At 49.0% G+C, this 27716-nt stretch overlaps 6 protein-coding genes across 6 annotated transcripts; 3 read left to right on the forward strand and 3 right to left on the reverse strand.

The window, feature by feature from the left end:
• Positions 1 to 208: 208 nt before the first annotated feature.
• Positions 209 to 6077, reverse strand: FOBCDRAFT_136021 (uncharacterized protein; the record flags this gene model as incomplete). The annotated part of the gene is made up of 11 exons (XM_031185045.3): positions 209 to 428; positions 481 to 1554; positions 1603 to 1729; positions 1796 to 1863; positions 1940 to 2061; positions 2211 to 2217; positions 2374 to 2529; positions 2991 to 3859; positions 3911 to 4295; positions 4355 to 5729; positions 5828 to 6077. The coding sequence occupies 11 exons, from the start codon at positions 6075 to 6077 to the stop codon at positions 209 to 211; spliced, it is 4653 nt and encodes a 1550-aa protein (XP_031040687.2).
• Positions 6078 to 10979: 4902 nt separating this feature from the next.
• FOBCDRAFT_162191 (26S proteasome subunit RPN7-domain-containing protein) lies at positions 10980 to 12947 on the forward strand. The gene is made up of 5 exons (XM_031185056.3): positions 10980 to 11168; positions 11223 to 11267; positions 11326 to 11606; positions 11657 to 12418; positions 12469 to 12947. The coding sequence occupies exons 1-5, from the start codon at positions 11099 to 11101 to the stop codon at positions 12700 to 12702; spliced, it is 1392 nt and encodes a 463-aa protein (XP_031040698.2). The 5' UTR covers positions 10980 to 11098; the 3' UTR covers positions 12703 to 12947.
• FOBCDRAFT_224472 (mRNA splicing protein PRP18) lies at positions 12948 to 14273 on the reverse strand. The gene is made up of 2 exons (XM_031185059.3): positions 13402 to 14273; positions 12948 to 13351 (listed from the first exon to the last, which is right to left on the reverse strand). Exons 1-2 carry the CDS (start codon positions 14116 to 14118, stop codon positions 13028 to 13030), a joined length of 1041 nt encoding a protein of 346 aa, XP_031040701.1. The 5' UTR covers positions 14119 to 14273; the 3' UTR covers positions 12948 to 13027.
• Positions 14274 to 14383: 110 nt separating this feature from the next.
• On the forward strand, positions 14384 to 15493 carry FOBCDRAFT_38356 (Sin3 associated polypeptide p18-domain-containing protein). The gene is made up of 2 exons (XM_031185060.3): positions 14384 to 14536; positions 14604 to 15493. The coding sequence occupies exons 1-2, from the start codon at positions 14451 to 14453 to the stop codon at positions 15220 to 15222; spliced, it is 705 nt and encodes a 234-aa protein (XP_031040702.2). The 5' UTR covers positions 14384 to 14450; the 3' UTR covers positions 15223 to 15493.
• FOBCDRAFT_274633 (uncharacterized protein) lies at positions 15417 to 15808 on the reverse strand (the record flags this gene model as incomplete). Its single annotated transcript, XM_054704736.1, has 4 exons — positions 15417 to 15470; positions 15523 to 15638; positions 15707 to 15742; positions 15796 to 15808. The coding sequence occupies 4 exons, from the start codon at positions 15806 to 15808 to the stop codon at positions 15417 to 15419; spliced, it is 219 nt and encodes a 72-aa protein (XP_054560711.1).
• An 802-nt stretch (positions 15809 to 16610) lies between these two features.
• Positions 16611 to 24110, forward strand: FOBCDRAFT_224475 (NUC071 domain-containing protein). The gene has a single exon (XM_031185062.3). It carries the CDS (start codon positions 16829 to 16831, stop codon positions 23933 to 23935), a length of 7107 nt encoding a protein of 2368 aa, XP_031040704.2. The 5' UTR covers positions 16611 to 16828; the 3' UTR covers positions 23936 to 24110.
• The last annotated feature ends 3606 nt before the right edge of the window (positions 24111 to 27716 follow it).

The raw sequence follows: 27716 nt of genomic DNA on the forward strand, positions 1-27716 counted from the left end.
ATGATTAAAAAAATCATAAATCAATATTGCAAATCTGAAAGACTATGTATTCAAGACTCATTCTCATTACCTGGACCAGTTACTTAATGTCATTAGACCACTCCCGGACCACCCATAACTATCCACGCATTCAAACACAAAACATTTCAGACTCGCTTGCCTTGCTCGCCGACAGTTTCATAGCCAACTGCAAGCATTCATAGCGTCATTAAATCTTCTCAAAGCTGCCGTTGATCACATCCAGCATCTCGTCACCCTTGGGGGCAGCAGAGGTCAAGTTCTCATAGCCACCGGGTGTGACGAGGATGTCATCTTCGATGCGAACACCACCAACTGGGTAGTATGTCTCGAGGAGGTCTTTGTTAATGAACTTGGCATGTGACGGGTTGTTCAGGAAGTATCCCTCAATAAAAGGACGGCAGAAGTAGCTTCGATAAATTAGCCCAAAGACCTCAATCTTGAAGAAGTTATAGTACTTACATTCCTGGCTCGATTGTCACAATCATGTTGGGCTGAAGAGACTGTCTTGGCTTTGTAGGTGGAGAAGACGAAGCCATACGATGCATTGCCACCAGAGCCGTGGCAGTTACCATCTCACGCTTACCACCCTCGACGTGGAAGTTATCTCTCATCAGGAGACGCTCATAGCCAGTGACATCGTGGACCTCAAGACCAACGTGATGACCGAGACCGTGGGGGAAAAAAGCAGCGACGGTTCCCGCCTTTTGGATCTCCTCAAAGTTGCCTTTCAGAAGACCCAACTTGCGCAAGCCCTGGAGAGCTACGTCACTGGCATGGAGCTGAAGTTCGTAGTAGACAGTGCCGGGCCGAACACGTGCTATGCACTCTTCCTGCATGCGCTGCACAATAGAGTAGATCGCGGAGGCCTCCTTAGAAAAGGAACCACTGACAGGAAGAGTACGGGTGATGTCGCTGGCATAACATTGGTACTCACAGCCAGCGTCGACAACGATCAGTTGCTTGCCCTCGAGAGGCTGGTTGTTGGCTCCGTAGTGTAGAATCGAAGCATTGACACCAGCGCCAGCAATAATAGGATATGCCTGGGCGTGAGCACCACGCGAAGTACAAGCGGCAAGAAGAACTGCCTCGACGTCTTGCTCATTGCGCATAGTAAGGAGACGCTCAGCCACGGCACGATGAGCAGCGGCAGAGATACGTGAAGCGCGACGGATGAGTGCAACTTCATATTCCGTCTTAATTACACGGGCCTCATCCATGGCAGGTCGCAGCTTGGAGCAGTTGATCTGGGTCTGTCCTCGAGGTCGATCAGTCAACTTAGGAGCCTGATCAGAATGAAGGACATAGAGAGTCTTCTCAGGACGAAGTTGACCATGAAGAAATTTGGACAATTGAGCGGTGTATCGAACATCATCGACGTCGTATTTACGCATAGCCTCTGCTGCGTCAGGAGTTGGGCCGTGATACAAGACCTGTCGCGGCTCGGCGTATGGAATCCAGAGGGTGAGACGATCCATGGCGATTTCGTAAGTAACGGCACAGTCGGGAAAGTCAACGCCAGTCAGGTAATAGAAACTGTGTTGTTATCAGTAGAATTTCTTTCATAGGAACTGGGTAGCATACTATCTGCGTTGCTTGAAAGGAGGCGACTGGTCTGAGTCTTCATAGAGGCGTGTAGGCTCGCCAGGAAGATAGAGGAGTCCATCAGTAACGCCGAGCTCTTTGACGACCTTGCGCGCATGGAGTTTTGCTTAATGGTATGTCAGTACTCGTTTAAATATCGAGAACATGTGAGACAGAGCTTCTCTGAACATACCGGGATACTTGTTACCACTGCTGCTTTTACCGCCGCAGTCATCGTCACTCTTCTTTACCTCAACACATCTATCAAAGAGCTCGAGTCAGTGATATGAGCATTATACCAGATAAATGAGAGTATAAGACTCCAGGATCAACTCACAGCGCGTCGAATTCATCCTCAAGCACAAACTCGTAGCTCATCGACCTTCTTTCACGTGCTTGAGGCCTCTGCTCCCCGCAGACGGGCTTCGGCGGCGTTATCGGCGGTGCCATCTGCGTGCACTATAAATCCAGTACAGCCTTGTTGACTCGTACGTAGGATCGAATGAGCGTGTTGAAAAAGGGCCGAGATGGACAAAGAGAGTTGCTCAAGAATATGTGTTGTTTATTGAAAAGAGAGGAAGCTTCAAGTTTCATGTGATAACACATACACTAAAGCTACAGTTACAGTTACAGTTGGAGTTACAGTATCCATCCGTAATCAGTCAGCCACAGTCTCCCCGTATCGCTTCCTTGCGGTGCTCATCGGGACTGGTCACAGCGTATCGCAACCCCCCGATAACGCCCTTATAAGCCTTCTAAGCCCGACTATACTAATTCATCAATTTCATGACGCAACCAGATCGATAATGAGACGCTTTTAGTCCGCCGTGGAATTGTTGAGGATAGATTAGATTACGGGATGATCCGATCTTGTATCCGCAAATAATTGCTTCAGTGGCTGAAAGATCTCCATCTCCAAGCCAAACACTATGAAATACACATTTAATACCGAGTCAACCACTTTCAATGTTTCACATGCCTATGGCAAGTCTCATTATGATGGATCTATACTCAAAGCTGAATTCATTGCAGTGCTAACAAGTAGTCTTCTTCTCAATGATCCTACACCTTGCATTCAGCTTCCCTTCTCTGTTCACATCCACTTCAACTTCAACCTCAACCTCAACAGACAATCCAAATGTTTGTCCAAGTGTATACCAGTCCCAGCCGCCGTCTATGTGCTCTGGCCATATCTAAAAACGCGATCATTTCTTTGCCATACTCTTCAACCGTGGTATCCTAGCCCCTTTAACAGTCCAAGCACTCCGTTCCAAATCAAAATCGCTCTTCCCATGAAATAAAAATCAAGATCAAAATCACTAGCCGACGCCTCGCGCGCTTTCCGTCCTCCCGTATCATGAGTGGGTATCAAATGTAGCGACCGTTACATTCCTTGGAATCCTCCTCTTCCAGAGCCAAAGAAGCCTCCCCAATCCGCCTGCATGCCCTGTTCTGTAAACATTTGTTGTATTTGCCTTTCTTGATGCCGTTGTGCGTGCGCTCGTCGGTTTGACATGGCGTGTCCTTGATGAATCGCGTGCGTTTGTGACACTGGTCGCCGTTGTTGCATCATCGGTTGACCGGGCTGCATTCCCATTATGGCTGATGGACTGGCGAACATCGGTTGGTGGCTCGATGCACTCATCATGGGCTGGCCCTGCTGGTGCATCATGTAGGGCGGTGGTTGTCCAAAGATCTGACTTTCCACGTCGTCGAAGGTTCCAGTCAAGAAGAGTTGCATATCTTGATTCTGGTCTCCCATAGTGGTGGGTTGGTCTGTCTTGCCTGGGAATCCCAATTCCATCATAGGTTGGTTTGGATAGGCAAAAGGATCCTCAGACGGGAACATGAGCGAGTCGAGTTTGTTGACAGGGTTGTGCATACCCATTTGCTGTCCTGTGTAGGGGTAGCGTTGAGTACTTGTCGCTGCGCTGCTGGTCGACTCTGGGGTGCTTCGCTGCAAATCGGGAGACATGAAATCACCAAAGTTGGCTGAGAAAGTGTTATCTTGGAAGGCTGCGATGCCTCCTCCAGGCAGATCCATCGTCCCTTGAGACAAGGTTGTAGGATACGAGCTTGATGACATCTGGCTCGCACGAGTGAAATCTGTCGTTCCTATCGAGGACATGCTTGCGGGGATTGGAGTATGATGAGATGAAACAGACGAAGGCCGTCCTGTAGGGGCGGGTCTTTTCTTTGAAGGCGCTTGTCGTATTGTTCCAGCATCCAATTGCTCTGGTAATTGATCAAATAGAGCCTGTTTCAACGATGTCAGTAAAGTACCAGAGTTCGAATATTTAGGCCATACCTTGAGAGCGCTGGTAACTCGATCGGCCGACATGCTCTTCTCCGCCAGGGCTGCAATCATTTGTCTTCCAGCTCGAGCATCCGCTAGAACTTCGCCAGATCCGGGCTTCTCAGGGTTTTCTGTAGCATAGAACACGAGGGACAGGACGGCAAAGAACTCAGTGTACAACATGAACCAGTACGGTCCACTGAGAACCCGCTGTTTGCGGATTTCCAATCCAATGTGCACAATGTTACGAGAGACACTGATGGCAGCGGCTGCACAAGCATATGATAGCTCGTCCACCTTGTTTCCTTGACTCAAACGAGGAGAGACGTAATGCAAGAATGGTCGATATAGCACAAGTTGGACATGTGCATAGGCAAATCTCAACAAATGACGGATTCTATCACTATGGTTAGTAATGCTCTACAATATCTTCAAATATCTCACTGCTGCACTTACCGAACCGTCTCAATTGGCCCCTCACCGCTTGGGCGCCAGTGCTGAGGTAGCCTTTCAAACCAAGAATGAAGCTCAGCTTCAATTTCCTTGATACGGCCATAACTAATTAGATAGGTGGAGGCAGGTTTGTTGTCTTTTGTAACGCTCTGGCCCAATCCCTTTGTTGGATAGACATATTTCGTGACCTTTGACAAGATTTCCATTAGTTCTGAATGGGCGTTGAACGCTTGGAAAAAAGATGGTGATCCAGGCGGTGGTCGCAAAATTCCGGTGTGTGTGATAAACTCGTCATCAACTTCCAAGGGGAACGGCTGATCGATATCGTCCACGTTAAGGAGGAGAGGAAAGCCAAGTAATGTCGAAACATAGATATCCATTTGTCGAACCACGTAGAATACACGTTTCCGGACTTCCTGCTCAATCGGATCGATTTTTTCGTGCTGCAAATGTCGATGAAGGCCTATTCGGAGTGACGAGCGCAGTGCAATACCAACGAAGGAATAGCAGCTGCTGAGATTCGAGGTGGCTTGGAGGAAAAGAATGATGAATAGAAGAGCTTGTAGCGAAATAAGGTCGCGACAATCGGTTACGTCGTGTAATACCGATCGCGCGGCGTTGTAGTATTTGAGACCCTCCTCTGTCGCATCTTGATAGGGCATGCTTCCTGGGTCGTTGTCGTCGAGATTGTTGTACATACATCCAAGAGACATAACAGAGAATAACAGTCCAAGATATTGCGTTTCGTCCTTCGTTAAATTGTCCAATGGTCGTTCGTAGATCTTGTCCATTTGCTCGTAGAAAGTGGGAACGTGAACGATTCGAACGAGACATGTCGCGCAGCTGAGGGAATAATAGCACAGCTTCCGGGCAACATCCTTTGGAGGGAGCTCAGGGTAGCTTGGAACTGCTGAGAAGGGTGTTCCGACTGAAGATAATGAGGGCGACTCCAGACCAGCCGGTCGTTCGGCACGAGGCAAAAACGGAGCTTTTGAGGACGAACCAAGCATTCCTCGGAAATGATCCTTCATGCGTTTCAAGAACACAGCACCGGAGGAGTTGCCGTGAAATTCCAAACTTCCCTTCTCGTCGATATCAAGTTGGCCAACGGAATCGATCATCGAAGTCAGATGAGCTTCATTTTGCTCAGGTTGGGGTGGTGGAGGAGGCTGTCGAGCCTTCGAGGCTTGGGCACGAGCATTTTCGCGATTGCGGAATTCTTGCTGAATTGCTGGATCAAGATTCGGATCGGCCAGGTCGACATCGGGCATAAATTTGTGAAGTAGAGACTCGGCGCGTTGCAGTCGACTTTCCAGGGCTTCGATGTATTGTGGGGCCGGGTTTCTTCTCCTGTTTGAAGGTTTATCGTATGTGCATTCTGCATGTAACAGTCAGCCGCCGCGTCGTTTTCCAATATGAGGGTTAAAATGTATAAGAACAAGCGATTGAGTGATAAATCAGACAGAAGCCGCGTACCATAACTATAGACAGAGCAGTGCGTGCATGGTTGCTTGCCGTCACACTTAATCTTCTTCCGTCGGCATTCATCGCATGCGCGCGTTACTCGTCGTCGCTTCTGAATCGGTTGGGATGACGCGCCGGGTTGTGGGTTGCCGTCTTCGTCAAGTTCGTTGTCGGACTTGATGCTCGCTGATGGCGACGGAGCGTCATCGTGCCAGTCGTGAGCCGACTGGCCAGCGTCGTTGTCACCGACGTCCAGAGGCATATCGAACTTGGTTGAATTAGCAAAGGACCATGGAGTTAACTACTCGACATTGGTGACTTGAGGGGATAAGGCGATCGGGGTATGAAATTTGGAGTGTCTTGGCAAAGGCTAGGGCCCCATCGCCGATTCAACTCGCAGATGGGACAGTTTCCTTGTAAGGATACAGCGCAACGGACAATGTTGATGCGAATGCAAGGTAGAGAAGAGGAGGTGAGTTCGGGGGCACAACGCTGAGGCGCCAAGGAACAACGGGGAGAGCCGACGGGCGGGTGATTGATGTTGCAGGTTTTCACTCACCAGTTAATAGGCCTCTTGGCCACGATGAAAAGGAAATAACGAGCTGGGTATTATTATGAGAGGAAAACGAGAAAGGAAATGTCGTCGTTGTCGCCGCCGCCGTGCGGCAGAACTGGGAATTGATTGAAGCGGACAGTCGAGAAGAGTCGAAGAGAGTCAAAGGGACTACAGAGTGAATGAATTGCAGATGCAGTTGCAGGGTCGCAAGCGTAAGTTGTGAGGCAAGTGGTAGCCCATATCCCAATCGCCCCCAAGACTCACGGCCTAGGCCATCAGCGTTCAAGAGAGTTCAGTTAAAGTTCCCGCGAAGAAAGTGGCAGGGTCAAGAATAGAAATAGAAGAGTAAGGTAGGTAACCAAGACTGAAATGAGTTGGTGATGATGGGGAAAGCGCCCAGGTAGAGAGTCTGAGAGTGCCCTGGTGCTGGTGTTGGGCAATAGACGGGGGATAGCCTGTCGTACCAAGTACCGTTCCGTAGCGTGCTGCACTGCACTGACTTGACTTGACGGAACCTAACTGAACTGAACTGGGTATGGACTGAACCAGAAGGGACTAAACTGTTCCAAGTCAAAGAGAAAGGGATGAGTGAGAGAAAGCCCTGTTGTAGCGGGCGGGTTTCGCGACCGAGGCGGGTACAGATGATTCGGTTTGGTTTGGCTTGAGCAACAACAGGAGAGTAACAAGCCCAGTACAAGCAACAATACTGTAGCAGCTTGCAACAACAGGTAGGTAACCTACGAACGAAACGGGGTGAGCGAACGACAGAGGGGAGAACGACGAAAGAGGTGGAGATGCAGAGACGGTAACTCGAACGGGCTCTCCAAAAGGACCTGAGTCTCAGTCTGAGTCTGAGCCTGTCCGAGCCTGGGCTGGTCTTTTGGGGCTTTGGATCGGGGTCCTTAGTCGGAGCCAATTATCATGGTACCTGATACCGTATTATCAGCACGGTACAGTCTTGTACCTCGGTCTTTCGCGCTCATGTCTCAATCTGAGATGACTAGTGAGAGGATGCAGAAACGATAGGTGAGGCCACCTTTGAGGGTAATACTCAGGTCTCCAAAGAGATGGTGGCAGATGCTAAGATTCTACCAAGACCCAGGGCTGGCAAACAAGAGTCGCCAAAGGGATGATGAGACACAAAGGCTGGAAAATTCTAATGCCAAGCAATACCAAGGCACAAAACATGTCAAGCCAAGAGTTGAAGCCAAGCAAAATCAAACGCCAGTGGATGAATGAGTAGCATGGGCACCTGAGGGAGCAGCCCAGCACGAGACGCGCAATATCATTTCGATGGACATCCAATGGCCCAAGAATGACTGTCGCGGTGAAACCGCTGCACTCTAAGCGATCAGTATGAAAAGGAAGAACGGCAATTGGAGAAATTGCGGACGCGTCAAGAGACTGAAAGCTTGATGTTTTCAATACAACGTAGAGCAAGGGACAATTGAGTTAAGGTTGCGGGTGTAACAGCCGTGAAATAACCCGTACAGTTAGGCCAGCCAAGAAACAGTAAGCAAGAGAGGTTATTCAGCCATTTCAAAATCAAAAATACGAATATTAATTTCAGTCGCGATCAACTCACGATGTCGGGTTCAGGAACCTCATTTTGGTGCATCACATATTGCGGCGTTGCGCAATTCTATCAAGGGGAAATGACCGAGACGGAACGGTTCAAGGAAAAGACGGCTTCTGAAATGTCACACTGTCCTCTAAAAGTCCTTTTGTTACTGCAGGGGGGATCGGCCTTCAAGTTTACCAGGGCAGGGAGGTGAGGTGACATTGGATCCAGCGTATACCTTAGACAGGTACCAGTTTTTTTGAGTTGCTCACTGTCACTGACTTACAAAAGAACCCCCTCGTCTTGAGATAACTATCTCCATATCTCCATGCCTCATGTGTTGTTTTGTGTTGTGTTGTGGGCTTCCTTGAGGAACCACGCGCACAACGTCAATAGTGACCAATTGCGTCGGTGAATAGTTACAGAAGTCGTTGAAGCTGCTCATCAATACACAGATTCTCTAGAGACTATCACTTGGCGCATTGCCCAAGTGAGTCAGGTCCATGCCCCCAAATAGACTATCACCTCGTAAAACGCGTCGGTGGCTGGTCTACCGGGGCTTTCCTTCGACAATGCTTCTTACCAAACAAGAAGGAATTGGAAACACGAATAACACATTGCAGTACCAACTCGTGCGCAAATACAGCAGGATCACGGCTATGACGGGACGGCGACCTCTAGAAAAGAGAAGCCATCTCCACTGCTCAGGGCCCTGCAAGTGGACGGATACATCCATCAACCCCAAAGCCGCGCGGCCGCAAAATAAACTCGCAGTCAGTCTCAGGGACAGACCCCCTTTGCATTTTGGGACCAACGGCCGCTCAGCGCCGTCGTATGCACAAGCACAAACTGTTGCACCGGCGGATTCAAGATGGCCAGCGTCTTTTTTCTTCAATGGATGCGGTTAACTGAAGCATTGAAATGAGACCGATACAACTTTCAGGGACCACGGGCTGTAGACGACCACCACGCCATTGATTACGTTCCGGTACCGTTCCAACGCCTCGAGTCGCGAGTACCGGTACCCAGAAGTAATTTTAAGCACCCGCTAATTGGGGGTCGAAGACACTCACTAACTGGCTAGGGGCAATGAATGAACCGCCCAAAAACGCAAAACGCTCTGGACCAACCTTGTCGTCAGCTAGATCACATCCAATCCAATCCACTCTGACGAGACTTGCATGGCCGAGCCCAGGCAGGCTTGTGAGTGGCTGCACTAGGCAAACCTAAGCCTCAGCGGCATAAACTTGTGGGGATTGATCTTGTTTCCGTGTTATCTGCGTCGATCAAGCCGTGGCAAGAGTCTCTTGAGGAGAGGCCAAGAGGGTCTCGGAATCGCGAGATAAAGCCATTGAAGATGGTGTTGACGACAGGAACCAAAAGTCATTGCTGGTATCTTATTTGGGGGTCGATTTACAGCGTTGAAATTTGCGTGTTGATCAATGAAACTCACAGTCAACTCTATTCGCAACAGCAGTAGACCGCTCCAACTCTGTTCATACCTTATTGAGAGTCTAGTCTAATGCGCTGGCTGAAGTGTGACCCAGGCTGCAGCAATGTAGACAAGCATAAGATAAACCAAACACTAATAGAGATGCTTTAATCCGTAGCGTTTGTGAGAACAAGCAGGGTCCAAAATCAAAATGGTCAGATGCAGAGCGAGTGTTGGTTCTGTCTAGTTTCAGTACAAACTGATATTGACTGGATTTAGACACCACCAATGCATCGGCTCCGGGAGTCACGGAAGCTGACGGACGGGATGATCCCCATTCATGTGGCTTCTGGCCCGCCACGCATGAGAACAAGGCGCCATATGCATGTTGGGTAGTGACCATTATGCAATGTGATTCGAATCCTCTTCATGTACCCCGAGAATCGAAATGGGAAGATGATCACGACGACCAGTTGAAGAATCTGTGCGTTAGACATGACATCATCCAACTAAAACGAACTTGATACAGAATGGATGGAGATGGATGTATGGATCCTAACCTCAATCTCCGGCTCTCACCCGGGTTTCCTCCGTGCCCTGACCTGCCTGAGCGCTAGCTCTAAACGGCGCAGCCGAATCAGACAGCGCGCCCTCTCGCGTCTTCGCGGTTCTGATTCACTTCAGCTTCGTGATCTATTGGTGGAAAAGGTGCTGGTGGTTCACTATCGCTCTACGGGCCCATCGCTAAGCTGAAAATGTCGTGGTTCTTTGGTCCAAAAATACGCATCTCCTTCGGCCGATAAAGTCGGGTCAGAGCGATGAAAATTATCTGCCGTAGATTTGTGTTGCAACAAGTCTTGGCATTGGTCTTGGCATTCAAGCTTTGTTTTAACCTCTTCTACAAAGTTTCAATCAAACTTGATCAGGCCTTGCTTGAGCCTAATAAACGTCTGTTTTTCCAGAAACATCAACTCTTAGACAAAACCAACCCTAACTCAACTATAATTGAATAGAGTTAACATGTCCGGAACTAGCATTACCCTGCCAGTCACGGTATCTGCAGCACATTGTCTAGATTGTCTGATAATTCAGGGTCTGTTGATCGTCGTAACATTAACTCAATGGCGAAAAAGGCTCACAGTGTTCGCAACTAGGCAGGTGGTTATTTCCTGCCCGGGCCTGAATGCCACATTCGCTTTGTCCTCGTGGAAGAGCGGAAATGCTGCATTGGGACACCCATCCAAGCGCTCAGCTTCAAAATATTGCTGATGTGCCAACATGCATCTGTGCCTCTGCCATGGCAGGAGAAAACTGTACGTACAGTCTCCAGCTGAAAGTTACATAATACGTATTAATTGTCAGGAAAAGTCACAGAACGTCATCACGAAGTCCTGAGTCAAACCTAAGGCTAGCCTTGCTGTAGTCAGAAAAGCTTCTTTTTGATCGTCAGCAACCAAGAAGTGATGCTGAGTGTCGTGGGAGGCTCGGGACCGAATCGGCTCTCCACTTACCGCCACTAAATCCTCACCTTGGCTCACCGAAATTTACCCATGTTGCCCCGGTCTGGCTGCTCCCTCACCGAGCCTCCCCCACCTTGTCTTACCCCACTGTCGCCTAGTAGCAAGTGATTGTTATCCACCAAACCACACGTCAAGTTACAGATAGCTCTTTGAATCCATCCCGCATTGTTTAATAGGTGTGTCTGGGTGTGTATTAGCTACACACAGCTTCGAAATGTCCGAGTCAAGTCCTCTGACGGCTTTCTTTGGCCAGATGAAAAACTTGGGTGGCATCGTTGTCCAAGGTTCGTTGGCTTCGAGATGCGACTCTAGAATCATGTGCTGACTTGCATCTTTAGAACAACCAAAGCTCGACCTCGATCTCTATATCCAGAATTACACCGGTCAGTCACTCCAATCCTACTGATGCCATCTCGATGTGCCCGCTGACAGCTCATCTAGGCCGAACAAGAATCGATCGCCTCATCCAAATCGGAAAGTCCTCCGTACCACTTTGTATCGACGCGCTGAAGGCTGCAATCGCCGAGATCAAGAAAGGCTCAGATGTGGCCCTATACGTCGAAGCTTGGGGCTGCATTCGCGTTGCCGCTCCTGATGACCCCGATGCCCAAAAAGATCAAGCATGGATCGATAGAGTCGAGCGCGAGAACAAGATGGAAGCTGCACGGCTCGAAACCCAGCTTAAGCAGTACCGACACAATTTGATCAAAGAGAGCATCCGAGTGCGTGAAAATTCCAAAACTCTGTGAATATAACCTTCTAACTCTATTAGATGGGAAACGAAGATTTGGGTTTGCATTTCGAAAAAACCGGATATTTAGAGGCAGCAGCCGAGGCGTACAACCGCATGCGCCAGGACGTAACCACCACCAAACACATTATCGATTGCGGCATCCACCTCGTGAATGTCTATATCGCTAGACGGGACTGGACCATGGTTCTTAACAATCTGGGTAAGATCGTCGGCGTTCAGAGTGGTGAGGAGGAACGTACATATCAGCCATACACAAAACTTGTCTCCGGTATTGCGCTCCTTGGTCTTAAGCACTACAAGGATGCAGCCAACAACTTCCTCCAAGTTGACTTCACCCTACCGCCTGCGCAATACAACCACATCGCTAGCCCAAACGACATTGCCGTTTACGGAGGTCTCCTTGCCCTGGCCACTATGGATAGACAGGAGCTTCAAACTCGAGTCTTGGACAACCAGTCGTTCCGTTCGTTCCTAGAACACGAGTCGCACGTTCGCAAGGCCATCAGTCTTTTTGTCAATGGCAGATACTCAAACTGCCTCGCTATTCTCGAGTCCATTCGAAACGACTGTCTCCTGGACATCTACCTACAGCGCCACGTCTCATCGCTCTACTCACAGATCCGAAGAAAATGCATTGTCCAGTACTTCATACCATTCTCGTGTGTCACCCTCGAGAGCTTGAACCAAGCATTTGCGCAAGAAGGAGAGTCAGTCGAGATGGAGCTCGTATCTATGATCCGCGAGGGAATACTCAAGGCCCGTCTAGATATCAAGGAACAGGTGGGCAACTCTTTCTTTTACCATCTAGGCCACTTACTAATTCTCTATAGTTGCTCATTGCAGACCAACCCAACCCGAGACTTGAGATGCAGAAGCAGGCACTTGAGGTCGCTACCAAGTACGAGGAGGAAGCCAAGGAGAGACTCCGTCGCATCAGCCTCATTGCCGCTGGTCTTGAGGTTGCAGGAAGGGCAAAAGGACCTGGCCTTGGTGGTCGTGGAATAGATGAACAGTGGTACGGTGAGAGCAAGGCACCGGGACAGCCAGGCGCCGTCGAGGCCTAGGAATTTTGGTGCACAATGGTAGAAGATTGTCCGCCTGGGCCCTTTTCGACTGACCCGACGAGGAAGCTGAGCGAGCTGGGTATCACAATCTGAACCAATGGACTGCATATGGCATTACAGCCTAGGCGTTAGGAATTCCTGATCATGGTTATCCACTTACGGGTATGGAACTACACTGCGGCAGATTAGATGAGGCGTCAGGAGCATACTTCGAAATAAATCATTCCGCCTAACGTTGTTCTTGTGCATATTTTTCAATGATTTTTGTTCAAGGGGGGGTATCATTATTAAGTTCGAGCCCTTGCCTCCAGCTACATACTATTCTTCAGCCCATCAACTGTCGCAAGTCTGTGGGCGGCCATCGAACTTGCGCAAAAGTCAGGCAGCGTTTGATGCTCTGAAGATATTTGCGCGTAACCTCATCTCCCATTACATGGCCCTTCTCTCCATCGTGTAGCTTCTCGCGAGCGCTACGCTCGTGGATGCCTACCATGGTAACACCGATGGGCCACGCTGCCTTGCCGATACTCAGTCGTAGATATCCGTCATTGGCGTCCACGTAACGACGCTCCTGGAGAGCTTGAACGATTTCCGTAACAGGCTTAAGAATGTCGTCGTCGAGTTCGCCTTGCTCAAACTTGCGGAATAGCTGTAAGGTGTTAGTACTTATCTCATGTCCGTCGAATAAGGATGACTCACTGGTTTCATGTTCTCTCGAGTCTGTACCATAGCATTATATGCTGTTTTGCTGGCACTCGTATCCCGCTTCTCAGCCTCCATAGCTCGCTCGTACTCTGTAAGAACCATCGTAAAATAGCTTGCGAGTTGTCGAAATAGCCACTTCCTGCCATCCTTGTCTTTCGGTAGCTCAGTGGTCACCTTCATATCCTTCTCATCCACGAGTTCTAACGTTGTCGGTATAGGGCCCTTGGTCATGACTGTCGTCAACTTGCGATATCGCCTCAATTTCGCAGAGTGATTCTCTCCGAACAAAACAGCCGGTTCACCCAGCCCCCTCAACTTTTCAACGAGCTCCTCCTCCGGTATATCCTCGCTAGCATGGACACCATCCTCAGCGTCTTCGCTCTTCTCCTTGACCAGCTCTGGCAAACCAAGTCGCTTCCTTCGGGCGCGTTCCTCTTCAGCTTCTTGCTCTTCGCGCCTTTTGCGCATATCCTCGGCGAGTTTGCGACGCTTCTCCTCGCGGGCAGCGTTCTCGGCGGCGGCATCTTCCTCTCGTTTGCGCTTGGCGGCTGCTTTGGCTTCGCGCTCGGCCTCGAGGGCTTTTTGTTCAGCAAGGTATGCTTCTTTTCTTTGCGCTTCGATTTCTGAGCGTTTCAAGTATTTCTTTTCCTCGCTGCCGGAGCTCTTCTTGCTCTTTGAGAGCTCTTTGTTCATAAGCGCCGCGAAATCCATGGTGCAGATTGGACAGCGTTTTTATCAACGTGTTGGTGTTTCCTATGGGAGCGTTGATCCAATATTCGAATTGGCCTATGCTTTGTGTTGGGAGATTGCCAAGATTGTGCCGCTCGGTGCTCAAAAATTTGTTGTCGCAGTCTGTAAGTGGTAAGAGTTTACAAATTGTTGTTGATGGAGCGCGAAGTCATGATGGTTTAAGCGGATATAGATCGGTTAATTTGGATACTTTAGTGATGCCTCTCATTATTCGCAACTTAAACAACAAAGCGTCACCATACTAACTGAGTCTCACAATTTTGTTTTTTCCCCCTTCTTTTCAGTCTTATAAGATGTCTTCCTCTCCAGAAAAGTCACTGCGCGAAGATACAACACCTTTCTTGCTACATCTCTTCTATCGTACAGGATCTCTTCACAGGTATACATGCCCCCTCCCGATATAGATGGCTTTACACTATCAGAAGTTAACAATACTCAAATCATAGGCCAGATGAATTTGAGTCGCATAGTATGCCACCACATATACCTGTGTACACATGGTCAGACTGTACTCTGAATGAGTTGGCTCTGGAACTTGCAGGCGCCAAAAAGTCAGCATTGCCTTCACCTTCTGTGGGATGTCGTCTCGTATTCCAGTCGGTGTTTCCAGACCTTCGAAACACCGCCGCAGTCACAAATGCTCTCCCCAAATACGGGGTTAAGGACCTCGGCAGCGTTGTGTTGGGTGGTGGTTCCGGAGCAGACACATATGGTGACATTTCCATGGATGGCACAACAAGAGGCAGTGACGACAAAACCAAGACACTGAGCGATTGTCGATTTGTAGTTGGCGACTATATCACTTGCGCAATATTGCCACCACTCTCGGATGGCTCAGTGGCGCCCGCTTCAAGCGTGCGAAGGGAGCAGGCTTCAGGTCCACATGAAGCCCGAGGGACTCACCGAGGAGGTCGAGATAACGGTTCTGGGCGTAGGAACTCGAGAGGAGGACGAGCTGGCTGGAGGGATGATGTCGGGGGAGATTTTCCTATGGGCGATTGGAGAAGAGGCGAAAGATTACCGGAAACCTCTAGTGGGCGATCGAGAGGCAGAGGGAGGTGGTAACAGACACGCAGTGGTTAATTTGATAGCGTCACGTTCGATTATACCTATTTTCCATTCAAAGTATCAGACATATCACAATCTCAGCGACCATTCGTTCATCGTTGACCTCAGTTCAATTGAATCCCTACCATGGGCTCTATCCCAATCAGGGTGCTTTATATGTACGCTTCTCAACCCTCCAATGCCCGGTTCATTTATTTCTCGTAAATGAGGTCGCCCTTTCGCTTCGCTCGGAAATCCCAGAGTCCCTTCGCTTGTCAGCATTTCGGTGGTCGTCGCGGTTCCTGTTCCTTGACTTACGTCGGTCTTGTAGGCGATATAGCCCATGATGGCGGGGACCACGGCCACGTAAATGAAGGTGAGCCGGGCAGTTCGGGGCGTCCATCGGAAGTAGTGATGGCGCGTCTTCATCATAGCTATTCACATTGTCAGAATGCGCTCGAGTCGAAGGTGTTGCAGTCGAGGTCGGGTAGAAGTCACGCACCGGCATATTTGAGGTAGGCCGGGTCCGGCTTGACGTCTGCAGATCAGCGGTTAGCAGGGTTCGGAATTCTTGGTCTCTATTTGACCTACTGAGGTGCGCCATTTTGATTGATGGTGATCTGTGTCGTGCTAAGGTGGTTTGCGGGACGAATTGGCCGTCGTGATGGTCGGTTGAGTGATGCTAACCTTGGACGATGATTGAAGCTTTGAGTATTACCTAAGTCAGTGACTGAATTCTGGCAGCTATCATTGGGCAGATAACATTGGGAGAAACCTACCCTGTACCTTGGCCATATTTAGCCAGGTATGCTATAGTCTTTTTTAATTTTGCCCTTTTGTTAGTTTTAATAGTGATGCCTCTATTTATCTCAGGCTTCCTTAATTAATACTTCTCATAGTTAGTGTTGGTTTCTGCTGGCTTTGTGTGGAGGTGTGGCATGTAATATTTGTAACTGACCTGAAAGTCGAACATGGAATGCCGCTTACATACTGGTCATGTTCACAGACATCCTCATTGTCTGTCATTGTCAGTGTTATTATCACAACTAACATAATACTTTAAGTTGAAGCTACATATGTTTCCTAATTCCCTAATCTCGCCTTCAACTATAGAATGAGTTGTCAAACTCTCAACTGTAGAAAATAGCAAGGTAGTTTGAATAGAGACCGGCATGTATGAATAGATAGAAATCTACCCATATGAGATCTAGCTCCGTAATGAAAGCTACTTTAGCTAAGCAGTATAAATACTAGCTAAGATCATAAATAAGTCTCAGGCATCATGGATTGCATTCAGTATGAACCACGACTTACACCCATGTTGTCAGAGTCACGTGAGAAGACCCACTGAAGCGCGTCTCCAGGCCATCGCCCAGAATTTATCGTGATGAAGGCAACTTTCTCAAAAGCTCCCTACCATCTACCCCTGGTCGTGCTCGTTCAAAATCTGCGCGACCAGCATCAATTTCATCACAAAACAACCGCGACAAAGCAGCCACTACTAATATTAATACTGATAGCGCTTTGGAACCGGTAGCGTGACTAATCACGCGCAACGGCGCTCAGCCTAATAGCGACAGCTTCACGATCCTTTCCTTTCTCTTCAGCGCATCAAGAAACAATCATGTCGCAACTCCCTCCACCTCCCCCCCCAGGATGGGGACCTCCTCCTCCGCCGCCGCCGTCTTCTTCCCTGCCTCCTCCTCCTTCGACTCCAGCTCCGCCACCACCAGGTTATCGTCCTCCAACCGACCCTCAGATGGCGAAATTCGCACAGAAGAAGAAGGAATGGGTGAAGTCGCAACGCAACCGCTTTGGCGAGAAGCGCAAGGGAGGATTTGTGCAGACACAGAAGGCCGATATGCCCCCCGAACATCTGCGAAAGATTGTCAAGGATATCGGAGATGTTTCCCAGAAGAAATATACGAATGATAAGAGAAGCTACCTAGGAGCCCTTAAGTTCATGCCACACGCAGTTCTAAAGCTCCTCGAAAACATGCCGATGCCATGGGAATCGGCACGAGAAGTCAAGGTGCTATATCATGTAAATGGATGCTTGACTTTGGTCAACGAGATCCCACGTGTTATCGAACCTGTCTTCTTTGCGCAGTGGGCTATGATGTGGACATTTATGCGCAAAGAAAAGGCCGACAGACGACTATTCAAGCGTATGCGATTTCCGCCCTTCGATGACGAAGAGCCTCCCCTGTCGTGGGCCGAAAACTTGGAGGATGTTGAGCCACTTGAGCCGATTCAGATGGAGTTGGACGAGGAAGATGACGAGGCCGTATATGAATGGTTCTACGATCACAGACCCCTTCTAGACACACCGCACGTCAACGGTCCAAGCTACAAGGCCTGGAACCTCACACTACCTCAGATGGCGACACTTTTCCGTCTGAGCCGACCACTTGTTTCTGATGTCGTTGACAAGAACTACTTCTATCTCTTCGACCTCAAGAGCTTGTTAACAGCCAAGGCTCTCAACGTCGCCCTTCCTGGCGGTCCTCGGTTTGAACCACTATACAAGGATATCGACCCTAACGATGAAGACTTTGGCGAGTTTAATGCGATTGATCGCATCATCTTCCGAAACCCCATCCGAACCGAGTTCAGGGTCGCCTACCCATACCTCTATAATTCGCTACCAAGAAGTGTTCATTTATCGTGGCACTCACACCCTCAGGTCGTATTCAATCGTGCAGATGACCCTGATCTTCCGACGTTCCATTTTGATCGCCGCATCAATCCCATCTCTTCGCGAACCGTCGCACCCAAGAATGTCGAGGTTTCCCACGAGGATGAGATATTTGGCGCTGGTAACATTGAGGAGTCCGAAGACGATGCTTTTGAGCTGCCTGCTGGAGTCGAGCCATTCCTTGCCGACGAAGATATCGAGAATGAGAACACATCATCTGCTGTCGAACTTTGGTGGGCGCCTTACCCATTTGACCGACGATCTGGACGCATGGTTCGAGCACAAGATGTGCCTCTAGTCAAACAGTGGTACCTCGAGCACCCCCCCTCCGATCGACCTCCAGTCAAGGTCCGAGTCTCGTACCAGAAACTCCTCAAAAATTTCGTATTGAATGAATTGCACAAGAAGAAGCCCAAGGCGCAAAACAAGCAGAACTTGATGCGATCACTCAAGCAAACCAAGTTCTTCCAGCAGACAACCATCGACTGGGTCGAGGCTGGTCTGCAGGTTTGTCGCCAGGGTTTCAACATGCTTAACCTTCTTATCCACCGCAAGAACTTGACGTATCTTCACCTCGATTACAACTTCAATTTGAAGCCCGTCAAGACCTTGACCACCAAGGAGCGAAAGAAGTCACGTTTTGGAAACGCTTTCCATCTCATGCGAGAGATCTTGAGACTTACAAAGCTTATCGTTGATGCCCAAGTTCAGTACAGACTTGGAAACATTGATGCCTTCCAACTTGCAGATGGTATCCTCTACGCCTTCAACCACGTTGGTCAGCTGACGGGTATGTACCGATACAAATACAAGCTGATGCATCAAATTCGAACTTGCAAGGATCTGAAGCATCTGATTTACTACCGTTTTAATTCTGGACCTGTCGGTAAGGGACCTGGATGTGGTTTCTGGGCTCCCGCTTGGAGAGTTTGGCTTTTCTTCATGCGAGGTATTATTCCTTTGCTTGAGAGATGGTTAGGAAATCTTTTGTCTCGTCAGTTTGAGGGTCGACACAGCAAGGGGGTTGCAAAGACCGTCACCAAGCAACGTGTGGAGTCTCATTTTGATTTGGAGCTCCGCGCATCCGTTATGGCTGATCTTATGGACATGATGCCTGAGGGTATCAAGCAAAACAAGGTCAACACTGTGCTTCAGCATTTATCTGAGGCCTGGAGATGCTGGAAGAGCAACATCCCCTGGAAGGTTCCGGGCTTGCCTGCACCTATTGAGAACATCATTCTCCGATACGTCAAGTCCAAGGCCGATTGGTGGATCTCAGTTGCCCACTACAACCGTGAGCGTATTCGACGAGGAGCTACTGTTGATAAGACTGTCGCCAAGAAAAACGTTGGTCGTTTGACCCGACTTTGGCTCAAGGCTGAGCAAGAACGCCAGCACAACCACATGAAGGATGGCCCTTACGTATCCTCCGAAGAAGCTATTGCCATCTACACCACTACCGTGCATTGGCTTGAGTCCCGCAAGTTCTCTCCTATCCCCTTCCCAAGTGTTTCTTACAAGCACGACACCAAGATCCTCATTCTTGCGCTTGAGCGCCTTAGGGAGGCATATTCAGTGAAGGGCCGTCTCAACCAAAGTCAACGAGAGGAATTGGCTTTGATTGAGCAAGCATATGATAGTCCTGGAACCACACTGGAGCGAATCAAGCGATTCTTGCTTACCCAGCGAGCTTTCAAGGAAGTCAACATCGACATGAACGACAACTACAGCACCATCAACCCTGTCTACGATATTGAGCCTATCGAGAAGATTAGCGATGCTTACCTGGATCAATATCTGTGGTATCAAGCAGATCAGCGACATCTTTTCCCTGCCTGGATCAAGCCATCAGATTCCGAGGTCCCGCCTTTGCTTGTTTACAAGTGGGCACAGGGGATCAACAACCTCGACCGTGTGTGGCAGACTGAGAATGGTGAATGTAATGTCATGATTGAGACGGAACTATCCAAGGTTTACGAAAAGATGGAGCTCACGCTTCTGAACTCTCTTCTCAGACTGATTATGGACCACAATTTGGCGGATTATATCACAGCCAAGAACAACGTCCAGCTCACCTACAAGGACATGAACCATGTCAACAGTTATGGTATGATCCGTGGCTTACAGTTCTCTGCATTTGTGTTCCAGTACTATGGTCTTGTGTTGGATCTTCTGCTTCTGGGTCCTCAGCGAGCCAGCGAGATTGCTGGACCACCTCAAAGTCCCAACGACTTCTTGCAATTCCGTGACCGCGAGACTGAGTCCAGTCATCCTATCCGACTCTACACTCGATACATCGACAAAGTTTGGATCTTCCTCCGATTTACTGCTGAGGAGTCTCGAGACCTCATCCAGAGATTCCTTACCGAACAACCCGACCCTAACTTTGAGAACGTTATCGGATACAAGAGCAAGAAGTGCTGGCCAAGAGATTCTCGCATGCGTCTGATGCGTCATGATGTGAACCTCGGACGAGCTGTCTTCTGGGATATGAAGAACCGTCTGCCTCGATCCGTAACCACGATTGAGTGGGATGAAAGCTTTGTCAGCGTTTACAGTCGTGATAACCCGAACTTGCTCTTCTCTATGTGTGGTTTCGAAGTCCGCATTCTCCCCAAGATTCGTAACCAGAATGAAGAATTCCCGGTCAAGGATAGTGTGTGGTCTCTCGTGGACAACACCACAAAGGAGAGGACTGCTCACGCTTTCCTGCAAGTCACCGAGGAGGATATCCAGAAGTTCAACAATCGTATTAGACAGATTCTCATGTCATCGGGCTCTACAACTTTCACCAAGATTGCCAACAAGTGGAACACAGCGTTGATCGCCCTCTTCACTTATTATCGTGAGGCGGCTGTATCGACCGTCGACCTGCTTGATACAATTGTCAAGTGCGAGACCAAGATTCAGACTCGAGTCAAGATCGGTCTAAACTCCAAGATGCCTTCTCGTTTCCCTCCTGCCGTCTTCTACACCCCCAAGGAGCTTGGTGGTCTTGGTATGATTTCGGGCTCACACATTCTTATTCCTGCTAGTGATAAGCGTTGGTCAAAGCAAACCGACACTGGCGTTACTCATTACAGGGCAGGAATGACCCATGATGAGGAGACCCTCATCCCGAACATTTTCAGATATATCATCCCTTGGGAGGCCGAGTTCATCGACTCTCAACGAGTCTGGACAGAATATTCCCAGAAACGTCTTGAAGCCAATCAACAGAATCGTCGTCTCACTCTCGAGGATCTCGAGGATAGTTGGGACCGCGGTCTGCCTCGAATCAACACCCTGTTCCAAAAGGACAGAAGCACCCTGAGCTTCGACAAGGGTTTCCGAGCTCGAGCTGAATTCAAGATCTATCAATTGATGAAGAATAATCCTTTCTGGTGGACTAGTCAACGTCATGATGGAAAATTGTGGAACCTGAACGCTTATCGTACCGATGTGATCCAAGCACTGGGTGGTGTTGAGACCATCCTTGAACATACCCTTTTCAAGGCAACAGGTTTCCCATCATGGGAAGGCCTCTTTTGGGAAAAGGCGAGCGGTTTTGAAGAGTCTATGAAGTTCAAGAAGTTGACTAATGCACAAAGAAGCGGTTTGAATCAAATTCCTAACCGCCGCTTCACTTTGTGGTGGTCACCCACCATCAACCGAGCCAACGTCTACGTGGGTTTCCAGGTCCAGCTTGATTTAACTGGCATTTTCTTGCACGGAAAGATTCCTACTCTGAAGATCTCGCTGATCCAGATCTTCCGAGCTCATTTGTGGCAGAAGATCCATGAGTCTGTTGTTATGGATCTTTGCCAGGTATTTGACCAGGAACTGGAATCTCTCGGCATTGAAACAGTTCAGAAAGAGACTATTCATCCTCGAAAGTCTTACAAGATGAACAGTTCTTGTGCCGATATCCTTCTCTTCTCCAACCACAAGTGGAACGTGACCAGACCATCACTTCTTTACGATACCAAAGATGTTATTGAGCAGACAACTACCAACAAATTCTGGATTGATGTCCAGCTCCGATATGGCGATTACGACTCACACGATATTGAACGGTACACACGTGCCAAGTATCTCGACTATACAACAGACAGTGCCAGTATCTATCCCTCAGCTACTGGTCTAATGATTGGTATTGATCTTGCCTACAACCTCTATTCTGCTTACGGCATGTACTTCCCTGGTCTCAAGGTTCTTGTGCAACAGGCTATGGCCAAGATCATGAAGGCCAACCCCGCTCTGTACGTTTTGCGTGAGCGTATCCGAAAGGGTCTACAACTCTACGCTTCTGAGAGTAACCAGGAATTCTTGAACTCCCAGAACTACTCGGAATTGTTCAGCAACCAGACACAGTTGTTTATCGATGACACAAACGTCTACCGTGTCACCATTCACAAGACCTTCGAGGGTAACTTGACAACCAAGCCTATCAACGGTGCTATCTTCATCTTCAACCCACGAACCGGACAGCTGTTCCTCAAGATCATTCACACTAGTGTCTGGGCTGGACAGAAGCGTCTTGGTCAGCTCGCCAAGTGGAAGACAGCCGAAGAAGTCGCTGCTCTGATCCGATCATTGCCTGTGGAAGAACAACCCAAGCAGCTGATTGTGACAAGAAAGGGTCTCTTGGATCCTCTCGAAGTCCACTTGCTCGACTTCCCCAATATTTCTATTCGGGCTTCAGAGCTTCAGCTTCCCTTCCAGGCAGCGATGAAGGTGGAGAAGCTTGGTGACATGATTCTTCGTGCCACTGAACCTCAGATGGTGCTTTTCAACCTGTACGATGAGTGGCTGAAGAGTATTTCGTCTTACACTGCCTTCTCTCGTCTTGTTCTTATTCTGCGAGCGCTTCACGTCAACCCCGACAAGACCAAACTCATCCTCCGACCTGACAAGACTGTCATCACACATGAGCACCATATTTGGCCATCACTGTCAGACGAGGACTGGATCAAGGTTGAAACGCAGCTTCGAGATCTTATCCTGAATGATTATGGCAAGAAGAACAATGTCAATGTCTCCAGTTTGACGACGAGTGAAGTGCGAGACATTATCTTAGGTATGGAAATCTCGGCCCCATCAATGCAACGACAACAAGCCGCCGAAATTGAGAAGCAACAACAAGAGCAGGCACAGTTGACGGCTGTGACTACCAAGACCCAGAACGTCCATGGCGAAGAGATCATTGTCACCACAACTTCGCAGTTCGAGCAGCAAACGTTTGCCTCCAAAACTGAATGGCGAACAAGAGCTATTGCTACATCCAACTTGCGCACACGAGCAAAGAACATTTACGTCTCGTCGGTTGACAACGATCTCGATGATATCACCTACGTCATGCCAAACAACATTCTGAAGCGCTTCATCACCATTGCTGACCTCAGAGTTCAAGTGGCCGGCTACCTGTACGGTTCCTCAGCCCCCGACAACGACCAGGTCAAGGAGATCAAGTGTATCGTCATGATCCCCCAGATTGGCGGCCTCCGCAACGTCCAATTGCCCCAGCAACTTCCTCAGAGCGAGTTCCTTGAAGGAATGGAGCCTCTGGGTGTGATACACACTGTCTCTGGCAGCGAACTACCTTACATGTCGGCCATGGATGTGACAGAACACTCAAAGCTTCTCGATGCGCATAATGAGTGGGACAAGACCAACACTGTCACGGTCTCGGTTGCATTCACACCTGGCAGTGTGTCTCTATCGGCGTGGGGCCTGACACCAGCAGGCTACAAGTGGGGAGCTGAGAACAAGGACACCCAGAGTGATCAACCTCAAGGATTTACTACAACAATGGGTGAGAAGCGAAAGCTGTTGCTGAGCCCACGGTTCAGGGGATTCTTCTTGGTACCGGATGATGGCAAGTGGAACTACAGCTTTATGGGCAACGCGTTTAATGGAATGGAGAAGAGGCCTGTTCACGTCAAGCTGGATACGCCACTGCCGTTCTATAGCGACCAGCACAGACCAGTGCATTTCGTTAACTTTGCGGAACTGGAGGATATTTGGGTGGACCGATCGGATAACTTTGCTTAAAGTAGTGGGTAAATGGGCGTTGTTTCATCAAAGAAGGGAGCATTTCATTTTGTAATCAATTAGTTGACCTGGGCAGATTGGGTGTATTTTTATGCATGTTGTAAAATAGCTATGCTAAAATGACAAGATGGAGAAATTGACGCCGAGATAACGCATCACTTGACTTGATTAGTGACGGGATGGTTTCCTTATATGGTGGTGCTAACATTGGCAGAGGATTTGGATTACGCCATCCTCGTGATGAAGCTGAACATACTCCAACATGGTCTTAACTTGGGATATGTTATCATAAACCCTACAATTATAAATAAAATTAGACCATGTTTATTTCTTCTCATCAAGTCATATGAAACTGTGTAGAGTTCTCTAATAGATCTAGATCGCACACTGGCACGGGATCTAGTATAGACAGAAATTGGTTTTCTTTCTTTTTTCTCCCTAGGGTGCAAAGCCTAAAAAGAAGTCATCGACATCGACCAGCAAGAAGCATGCGGATGTAGATGACGGATGACGGATGGCGACAGGGGTTCGCATGGATGACCCACGTCGATAGCCGGGTAATTGACCGTGTCGTTGGGAGAAGGGAGGTGGGATATGGAGATAGAAAACTGTAGGTGGCAGAATTGGGAATAGATTTGTGCAAGGGCCGTACGGTACTAAAAGGCGGCTTGACCGAAGGCGTGGAAGCGCGCTGAGCTGTCAGTCAGCTGCGTGGGGGAGTAAAATTGGTCATTTATGCATTCATGCGAATATTCGAAGCGAGGTTATGAAATAGAAAAGCTTGGATAGCTTGATAGTCTGAGTGGGCGTGGAGTTGGGAGAAGATCCTATGGCAATTTAGGTAAAGATTTTTCAAATAGATCAGCAGAAATTTCCTCTCCTATTTAGGGTTTTCGTTTACCTATAGTCACCTATGTTATAACGACATCTTTGGAAATTCACTGAAGATCTTTTTTCTCTATGTTGTGGGGCGAATGGCATTAGGACGGGCGTATCTTGTTATTTTTGGCCGTTGGGTTTTCAGGGGTTGAGAGCTGGAGATCTACGCGAATTTCGCTGACGTCGATTACTATTCTTGTCAACCCAGGCCAGCCCAGGCGAACCCATGTCATTTTACCTCCTTGACAAGTGACCCGCATACATACATACCTTAGTCTAGGCGTTCTGTACCTGCAGTGAGAAGCCTGTAAGGTGAGGTAAGATTTGACTAGGGATGGTTACAAGGTGGTTCGAGCCAAAGATGGCGTCAAAGACCAGGCCCTGGGCTGCCATTGCTCGGTAAGATGGACGATCCCTCCACAGAATTGGGTCTTGGGCTCACGGCAGGTAGGCAGTCGGTCACATCCCACGGCCATTCGAGTTTCCGGGCCGTTGAGCTGAGCTAGACTCACTTGATGAGACAATGCTCCGGCCATGGCTGGCTTATTCAACATCACGTAAAGTGAGCTTTGGTCAATAGTCTTGTCTAATTGTTTAGGGTACCTTAGGTTTGCAATGCATTGGGTTGTGTTGGTTCGAGGTTAAACCATAAAGTGCCAGCTTCACATCAGATAATTGCCAACAGCTGGATTTACTGAGAATGAATACCATGAGCAAGGAGATTAGATAAGATCAACAGAACAGAAACCGTTCGTGCCAATGTTTCCAATTAATAATATTAAATCTCGGTATACATCACTGACTTATAGACAATCCTGCCTATATCGATCTGTCAAATCACTATGTCTAGTGTATTCAGCGTTTCAAATAGATAATGCAGAAGAGCTTGGATGAGCTGCCAACCTAGAATAATACTATTCATAGGCCAAAAACTTCGATCTATCCGTTGATCCACGATCTAGCTTGCCATGTTGGCACTATTTCGCTGTGATAGATTTGTTGATAAAAGTAATATTGAGCTCGGGATATAGCTGAGATTAGGTTGCTGTCATCGTGGGGAAGCGATACTGTTGCATTCTCTAGGCCAACTGCTACCTACCATCACCCGCTTGACATCGATAACATTCGTTCTTTACCTAGTGCCCACGTACTACGTAAAGCTCCAAGGCATTTTCCTGGAAGGCACAGTGACACCTGCTCCTTCTTCGATTTTGATCCTCAGTCTGCCTTGGTGGTTCTTTCCAAATCTTCACACAGGTCACATCATGCTCGGGCAACTTCCCCCTGTTCCCCCTCTCAGCCAAGCCCCCATTTTGCTACTCATCATCCCCCCTTTGACACTATCATCAGCTCTACATTCCAACTCCAAGCAAGCATCACCACTCAAAATTGAGCCCATTCATCGCCGGATACCCCTAAGGAGTTACCGTCCGACAACTTACATCCACTATTGCCCATCTTCAATCACACTCAGAGCGGCGCGTGCTCATTCCGCTCCACCAGCAACTAGGGTCCTCTGCGCTAGCCAAGGTCCCGACTCCCAACAAGGCCCTGTACGCGCTAGAAGGTCCTTCTAGAAGGCCATCCCCGACCTCCTGTTCCTGTTCCTGAACCGGGGTCCTGGAATCCGATCCCCCCATTGACGTCTCCTTCATGACGACAATGGCAGTGACAAAACCGTTGCCTCGACTTGACTTGTCACACTCGCACATCAGGAGATGCTTGCTAATGCGTCCCTGCCGCCGGAACACCATCTTGCCGGAATCCCAGGCTGCTTTCGGCCTCAACATCATGCGTGTTTCGACTTCAAAACGCCTGTTACCCTACGCGATGCACGCCTTCCAAGGGCGGTCTGATTGATTGGCATGAGGCATTGAGCAGCGCAATCTTGGGCACTCCGAACGGAGTGTCAATGCCCGCTCAAATAGGGCTGTTCGGGGCACACGCATCAGCACCAGCCACTGTCGATAGCGGCTTCGATATGGGGCGTTCGTCCCTTTGACATATCGTCAGGTTTCAACCCAAGACACATTTTCTATCTTGGTCCCGGCTCTGAACCGGGTAGGTCCAGCCTGATGCAGAATCGCATCGCATCCAGCTCCATGCTTCTCAGACAAGCAAGCATCTGCGCATATGTCTGAGTTCCCATCTTTTTCGGCGTCATGGCCTTTACCAGAAGCTCTCATTTGCATCCATTATCTTGCCAAGGCAGTCACTAACAGACTCATCTCGGTCACCAATTCTGATGTGGATGTCGCTGCCCGTTACCGTTCCTCTCAGCCCTCCCCTATTGAGTGATCCAGATAATCGGTTCGCAGGGTCGATTTTCCCGTTTGCTGGACTTGGCCCATGCTCACATACCCAGGTACGCCCTGTCCATGAGCCGCGAGGCCACTTCTGGCTCTAGGCAGTTGTTAGTTGACTGTTGCACGTATCTGGTCCCTGACTTTAGTGCGGGAGCTTGTTCAATCCAGCCACCGTTAACCAGGATGTCGATCTAGCTTGTGCGGAACAACATCATGGCGTGCGCTCACATTGATCAAATCTGGACCAGCCCCGACAACCCGGCGTGCACACTCACCCATCCATGATGGGTTTCTCCCTGTTTTCCCATCCAGATTTGCCAAACGGAGGTTCCCGGACAGTGGAGAATGGTTCTGCTTGCGATCTAGTCCAATTGATAGACACGATCCCGGTTGAGCCATCTACTATAGCAAACCCTGGGTTTGTTATAACCCTCCGCTCCACACCGTTACTCCTGTCCTGCACCGAGCACCAGAGCTGTTTTCTCCCTTGTTGCCACGCCATCAGCTCGGCACCCACTCTCTGTGGCTCTTTCTTTGGAAAGGCGGCGAAAAACCTGACAATGGCTGTTTTGCTGCTGTGTTTCTACGGCTGTTCT

The sequence above is a fragment of the Fusarium oxysporum genome, chromosome V (assembly GCF_013085055.1).
Source record: "Fusarium oxysporum Fo47 chromosome V, complete sequence".
NCBI lineage: Eukaryota > Fungi > Ascomycota > Sordariomycetes > Hypocreales > Nectriaceae > Fusarium > Fusarium oxysporum.

Excerpts from the sequence above, each read along its gene's own strand:
- FOBCDRAFT_162191 (XM_031185056.3), top strand. The coding sequence starts at position 11,099 with ATGTCCGAGTCAAGTCCTCTGACGGCTTTCTTTGGCCAGATGAAAAAC. Across the intron at positions 11,169-11,222 it reads GGGTGGCATCGTTGTCCAAG|AACAACCAAAGCTCGACCTC; the intron begins GTTCGTTGGCTT and ends TTGCATCTTTAG. Across the intron at positions 12,419-12,468 it reads GTCTAGATATCAAGGAACAG|TTGCTCATTGCAGACCAACC; the intron begins GTGGGCAACTCT and ends AATTCTCTATAG.
- FOBCDRAFT_224475 (XM_031185062.3), top strand. The coding sequence starts at position 16,829 with ATGTCGCAACTCCCTCCACCTCCCCCCCCAGGATGGGGACCTCCTCCT.
- FOBCDRAFT_224472 (XM_031185059.3), bottom strand. The coding sequence starts at position 14,118 with ATGGATTTCGCGGCGCTTATGAACAAAGAGCTCTCAAAGAGCAAGAAG. Across the intron at positions 13,352-13,401 it reads CTCGAGAGAACATGAAACCA|CTATTCCGCAAGTTTGAGCA; the intron begins GTGAGTCATCCT and ends AACACCTTACAG.
- FOBCDRAFT_38356 (XM_031185060.3), top strand. The coding sequence starts at position 14,451 with ATGTCTTCCTCTCCAGAAAAGTCACTGCGCGAAGATACAACACCTTTC. Across the intron at positions 14,537-14,603 it reads CGTACAGGATCTCTTCACAG|GCCAGATGAATTTGAGTCGC; the intron begins GTATACATGCCC and ends CTCAAATCATAG.